The sequence below is a fragment of the Limulus polyphemus genome, unplaced genomic scaffold (genome assembly GCF_000517525.1).
Source record: "Limulus polyphemus unplaced genomic scaffold, Limulus_polyphemus-2.1.2 Scaffold4793, whole genome shotgun sequence".
In the NCBI taxonomy this organism is placed as follows: Eukaryota; Metazoa; Arthropoda; class Merostomata; order Xiphosura; family Limulidae; genus Limulus; species Limulus polyphemus.
Genome location: NW_013670403.1, coordinates 51,425 through 58,360, shown reverse-complemented (window position 1 = coordinate 58,360; position 6,936 = coordinate 51,425). Strand labels below are relative to the sequence as shown.

The 6,936-nt window shown below is 33.3% G+C and overlaps 1 protein-coding gene across 1 annotated transcript in view; it reads left to right on the top strand.

Annotated features, from left to right (window-relative positions):
* Window positions 1–4,651, top strand: part of LOC106471694 (acetylcholine receptor subunit alpha-like) — an 8,456-nt gene extending 3,805 nt beyond the window's left edge. The window contains exons 4-5 of the mRNA XM_013932313.2: window positions 407–1,276; window positions 4,122–4,651. Of these exons, the coding sequence (XP_013787767.1) occupies window positions 407–1,276; window positions 4,122–4,316 (1,065 nt within the window). The 3' untranslated portion in view covers window positions 4,317–4,651. The remainder of the gene's footprint in view (window positions 1–406; window positions 1,277–4,121) is intronic.
* Window positions 4,652–6,936: the final 2,285 nt, after the last annotated feature.

The following is a 6,936-nucleotide window of genomic DNA, read 5'->3' as shown; positions in this document are numbered from 1 at the left end:
TATATATATATTATTTCGGATGGTCGCGTCTTGGTGAAAACGGACTATTTCAAGTATTCATCAAGGTGAAATTTAACACATATTCTTTCAAAGGTAATCATAGTGAACAAACACTATTCTATTTGTTGTTATGGTGGACAAACAATATTTCTAGTGGTCATTTTGGTGGACAAACATTATTTCTAATGGTCGTTATCGTGAACAAACACTATTTATAATGGTCGTTATGGTGGATAAACAATTTCAAATGGATGTCATGGTGATTAATGTCTTTAAAACCACTTGTTCTTTATATTTTTCTCTAATTAAGATACACTAGTATAATAAATACATTATGTCAGTTGCCTATTTTGTATTTTGAATAATTTATTACAAAATTATGTATAATATCTCGTGTTTCCACAAGGTGGATCTTCGCCACAAGGAAGAAATCCAGGGAACTAACCGGGTAGAAATTGGCATTGACTTGAGTGAGTTCTACCTGAGCGTGGAGTGGGACGTTCTAGAAGTACCAGCTGTTCGGCACGAGAAGTATTACACGTGCTGCGAGGAACCCTACATCGACATCACTTTCAACATTAGCATGCGAAGGAAGACGTTGTTCTACACCGTCAACCTGATCATTCCGTGCATGGGGATATCTTTTCTGACCGTCTTGGTGTTTTATTTGCCCTCGGACAGCGGGGAGAAGGTCACTCTCAGCATCTCCATCTTGCTGGCTCTGACCGTGTTTTTTCTTCTTCTTGCCGAAATAATCCCGCCCACATCGCTGACCGTGCCTCTGTTGGGCAAGTACCTGCTCTTCACCATGATCCTCGTCACTCTTTCCATCTGCGTCACCGTCGTCGTGCTTAATGTACACTTCCGTACAAGATCCACACATCGCATGAAGCCTTGGGTGAAACGGGTTTTCATGCACGTGCTACCCAGACTTCTCCTTATGAGAAGACCCTCTGACAATTCCTCCGAATCCAGAAAAATCATGGTCCGAACATGCAACGGAACGGAACTGCGTGACTATAGTTCTCACAGAAATAGTTATGATGCTGAATATGAAAACGAACTGAATTTTACTGGATGTAGAATACATGGCCCCGCTGCTCGCACTTACGCGCCTGTGGGAAGTCCAATGACGTCGGAACAGGCGATGAATCAGGAGCAGGAGAGACCCCTACAGGGAGCACGAAGATTACGTTTTTGTCCGGAGTTCGAAAAAGCAATGGAATCTGTGCATTTTATAGCAGACCACACACGTAGATATGAAGAGCATATATCTGTAAGTAACGCCAAGATTAAAGGTTACTTTGATCTTGATGTCAAAAAACACGTGTAAGGAACGCCAAGGTTAAAAGTTATTTTGATCTTGATGTAAAAAAAAAAAAAAAAACTCGTTTAGGTAACGTCATTGTTACTTTGATCTTGATGTCAAAAAACACGTGTAAGAAACGCCAAGGTTAAAAATGATGAAGAATACATCTGTAAAGGTTCCTGGCTACAAACGTATCGCTGGTCATAGTAACAGTTTGATTCATAAAGTTCATTTCCTGGTTGCAAACGAATCGCTGGTCATAGTAACAGTTTGATTAATAAAGTCCATTTCCTGGCTGCAAACGTATCGCTGGTCATAGTAACAGTTTGATTAATAAAGTTCATTTCCTAGCTGCAAACGTATCGCTGGTCATAGTAACAGTTTGATTAATAAAGTCCATTTCCTGGCTGCAAACGTATCGCTGGTCATAGTAACAGTTTGATTAATAAAGTCCATTTCCTAGCTACAAACGTATCGCTGGTCATAGTAACAGTTTGATTAATAAAGTCCATTTCCTAACTACAAACGTATCGCTGGTCATAGTAACAGTTTGATTAATAAAGTCCATTTCCTAGCTACAAACGTATCGCTGGTCATAGTTCTAACTCAGAACATCTCAAACAGCGTCGAATCTATTCCTTGCGGTGAGAATTTCTCCTTTCGATCTTACTGGTTGCGTTTATTATTTCCTGTTATGTTGCCCTTAGAACCAAGAAGATCGTATCTTTTAAAGCTTCATCTTAGCTGACAGAATCGGCGAGTAACTACGTTACTTTCCGGTCAATACAGCTATATTTATTTTGAACAGAAAACGAAATCTTTTTTTTAATATATATATTACGAGTCTGATTATAAATATCTAAATTGTTCTCTCTAACGCATTGTCCCCCTCCTTCCTAGTGGCTCAGCGGTAAATCTGAAGGCTTATAACGCTAAAAACCGGGTTTCGATACCCGTAGTAAGTACAACACAGATAGCCTATTGTTCAGCTTCGCACTTAACAACAAACAAACAAACGCTCTGTACCACGTGACGTTTACCTGTGTTTTTTCTTCTTAAAAACAACGAATGTGAGGGCCAGGTAGAAAACCAAACATGTAGTATGAATGTTTAGTATCATCCAAGTACTTGGAAAAATGTGCACAAGGAGTACTTCAAACATATAAAAAATCAAATAAATATTTAATTTTTCCCTCAAATTATAAAAATCAAACAAATATTTAATTTTTTTCCCTTCAAGTTATAAACATCAAATAAATATTTAATTTTTTCCCTCAAGCTATAAAAAATCAAATAAATATTTAATTTTTTCCTCAAGCTATTAAAATCAAATAAATATTTAATTTTTCCCTCAAGCCATAAAAATCAAATAAATATTTAATTTTTTCCCTCAACTTATAAAAATCAAATAAATATTTAATTTTTCCCTCAACTTATAAAAATCAAATAAATATTTAATTTTTTCCTCAAGCTATAAAAATCAAATACATATTTAATTTTTTCCTCGAGCTATAAAAATCAAATAAATATTTAATTTTTTTCCCTCAACTCATAAAATCAAATAAATATTTAATTTTTTCCTCAAGCTATAAAAATCTAATAAATAAATAATTTTTCCCACAAGCTATAAAAATCAAATAAATATTTAATGCTCCCCAGTGGCACAGTGGTATGTCTGCGGACTTGTACTGTTAGAAACCGCTTTTCGATACCCGTGGTGGCCAGAGCACAGATAATCCTTTGTGTAGCCTTGTGCTTAACAACAAATATTTAATTTTTTTTCCCTTCAAGTTATAAACATCAAATAAATATTTAATTTTTTCCCTCAAGCTATAAAATACAAATACTTCATCACAGCCTATTATTTGCTACAATATTTGAGAATTTCAATCTTCGCTACTAAGATAAAAATAATTTACTTAATAATAAGAATAATCAATCGTATTTTGAATTTTAAGGCCAGGTTTATTTACAATAGAATTTATTTTTTTTGCAATAAAATTGTAAGGTTTATTTGCAATAAAATTTTAAGGCCAGTTTTGTTTGCAGTACAATTTTAATGCCAGTTTTGTTTGCAATAGAATTTTAAAGCCAGTTTTGTTTACAATAGAATTTTAAGGCCAGTTTTGTTTACAATAGAATTTTGAGGCCAGTTTTGTTTACAATAGAATTTTAAGGCCAGTTTTGTTTGCAGTAGAATTTGATGGCCAGTTTTGTTTACAATATAATTTGTTTACAGTAGAATTTTAATGCCAGTTTTGTTTGCAATAGAATTTGATGGCCAGTTTTGTTTACAATATAATTTGTTTACAGTAGAATTTTAATGCCAGTTTTGTTTGCAATAGAATTTTAAAGCCTGTTTTGTTTACAAAAGAATTTTAAGGCCAGTTTTGTTTACAATAGAATTTGTTTACAGTAGAATTTTTAGGTGAGTTTTGTTTGCGGTAGTTTTCTCTTGCGGTACACAAATATATCATGCTTACGGATTCAAAACCGAAAAACAAAACAAACATATCTATGAAAAGCTGTTTCGCAGAATCACCAAATTTTCTGTCTCAAAATTTGTAATCAAACGAAAATTAAGGTTTTTTTTTTTACTGAGTATACTATACTAACACATAGACTTATGCCGTCTTGATGACGTTTTGATGTCTATAAAGTAATAAAGAGAATTAAATATTATAAATCATTTACGAAAAAAACAACTAAAACTCCTCACAGTATTCCATCGTGATAATATTCATAGATAGAACTTTGTTATATACCTATTTGTTGTTGAGAAAACAATAACATCGGGACATTTTATTTTCAGATGAAGGAAGACTGGAAATACGTTGCTATGGTGCTGGATCGTCTGTTTCTCTGGATCTTTACCGTAGCTGTCCTTGTGGGCACGTGCGGCATTATTCTCCATGCTCCAACACTCTATGACAACCAAGAACCCATTGACATACAACTGTCAGAAGTTGCTATGGCAACTAAACACCACAAGTTGTTTTACTCGTGAACTAACTTCGTATTCAAAGGAAATTTCAGGAACAAGTACTAACTTGTTCATGAATCTGATAAAACAAACTACGTTACGAGCAATATATCTGCCAATGAACATAGTAAAAAGTTTTAAATCACGTTTTCTGAAGATTTGGTATGTAAAAAATAACAAAAGATGGAAGATTTTAGACACCTCCGTTGTTATTTGTTATAGGTTTGTCCTGGACACGTAACCACTATGTGATGACATGTTACGTTTACCAGGACTTTCATAAACTTTTAGAAATAACAAAGATGTCTAATGAAAGCCATTGTTTTGTAACGTTTTCAAGATAATAAGTGTAACAATCAAACTTGAATGTAAGAAAAATAAAAGAAATTGTTTGTGAAGGCTCCGATTTCATGTATTACAGACAGATTGTCATCAGTTACTGATAAAAGATTGTCATGAGTTACTGATAACAGATTCTACATTACATTGATACATAACATTATTTATTGGCTACAAACAGATTGTCATCACTTACAGATGACAGATTCTACATTACAATGATAAATAATGTTATGTTTCATTGACTACAAACACCTTTTCACCAGTTACTGATCAATGGTGGTATTAGTAACATGTGTCTGTTTCTAATGTGTGTGTTTTAGATTGTCATTCAGCAGCATCTGTGAAATCGAAAGAGTTGTTGCTTATCAAGATGCCAAATTTGAAAGCCTGGAAAGCTACATTTTAGGGGTGAAACTTTTCTGAAACCTGAGGAGTTGTATTTTAGATGGGTAATACTTTATGAAATCTGAGGAGTTTTATTTTAGATGAAAGATATCCTCTGTAATCTGATTAGCTACATTTTAAACGGATGATAACTTCTCTAATCCAATTAGCTGTATTTTAGACGGATGATATCTTCTCTAATATGATTAGTTGTATTTTAGGCGGGTGATATCTTCTCTAATCCGATTCACTGTATTTTAGGCGGGTGATATCTTCTCTAATTCGATTACCTGTATTTTAGATGGGTGATATCTTCTCTAATTCGATTAACTGTATTTTAGATGGGTGATATCTTCTGTAATTCAATGAAGAGCTGTAATTTAGGTGAGTAATATCTTCTGTGACCTGATGAGTTGTAGTTTAGGTGGGTGATATCTTGTAGACCTTAAAAATGTGTTTTTCGATAGATAACAACTTGAAATTTAAATAGTTGTTGTTATTGTGTTCAGCGTTTCTTAGTTGGGTTATAACTTTTGAATTTTATGCCGTTGTTTGTCAAAAACAGTTTTGTAGGAAGAAGTTTCAGTGTGGGTGCTTGGCTAGACATGTAGATTTTACAATGAGATATTGAAAGTATAAGGTGCTGCTAAAAGAAGTTCAATCTAGGTGGGTCTGGGGGCATGTCCCCCCCCAGAAAATTAGGATAATAATATAATTTACAGTTGTTATATAAGTTAAATATGTAAAAGTTGTGGTGCTACAGTACCCCCGGTTCAAACGCCTCTGAAAAGGGTGTTAGTGGATCCGAAAAACTGTCGTTTTTTATTTCTGTCTGCGTGAAAATAAAATATATTGTTAAAAGACAAAGCTCTAAGATGATAATTTTATGTTGGGGTTACAGAACTAAGCCTAAACCTATTTTAATCAGTCTAAATCATGAATAATATTAATTCCCCAGAAAATTAGATTAACATACTTATATCTCGCAAATTCATTTATCATCTGATGAATTCTTAAACCAAAATCAAAGTTATACATCCGTAAAAAAACAAACTATAATTTAGTAACTATAAATCCCCATTAAACGTATTTGATCTTAACTCACTGGAAATGATTCTTTTATATTAATCTATTTTATTTTTTTAAGTTATGAAAGTACATCATTTAAATACGCGGTAAACGATTTTTTATTTTTCATAATTCCGTCAAATTAAACTTAACTTCTTTCTGTGACCTCAAACTCAAAACGAATTTAAACATAAAAAAATATGTGTAAGTTAGTTTCAGTTAGGAATTTATTCTGTAACAGAACGGTTAATTCTGTCAAAGTATCTAAACTAACACCAAAAATTCCTGGAAAACCCTGACAGCGATCGATCACAAAATAACACACAAACATTTACATTTTATCTCTAGTGAAATAATTTCTTCAAGTTTAAAATTTCTTAATAAAATATGACGTTTTATTGGAAAATACTATGATATTTATCTTTCACGTAAAAATGTGGATTAGACTTTAGATTTACATGAAAAACTTGGACCTATGCAAAAGCGACTGGTGTAAAGCAGATTTATTAAAATATTACGAGTACAACATAAAATGACAGTAGAGTAAAAGTTTAACACCAGTGTTTTGTAAAAACAAATATCCGTACCCAAATATTCTACTAAAAATGTTTCTTTTTAATAGGGCAGGGCATGGCTTACTTGCTAGCGTGCCCAGACTGAGAAGTCGAGGAATCATGGGTCGCGTACCATATCCGATAAAGAAAGATCCGTACATTGGTATCGTGAATGTGCTATAAGAGTGACAGTCAAACAAATATCCGTACCCAAATATTCTACTAAAAATGTTTCTTTTAATAAGGCAGGGCATGGCTTACTTGCTAGCATACCCAGACTGAGAAGTCGAGGAATC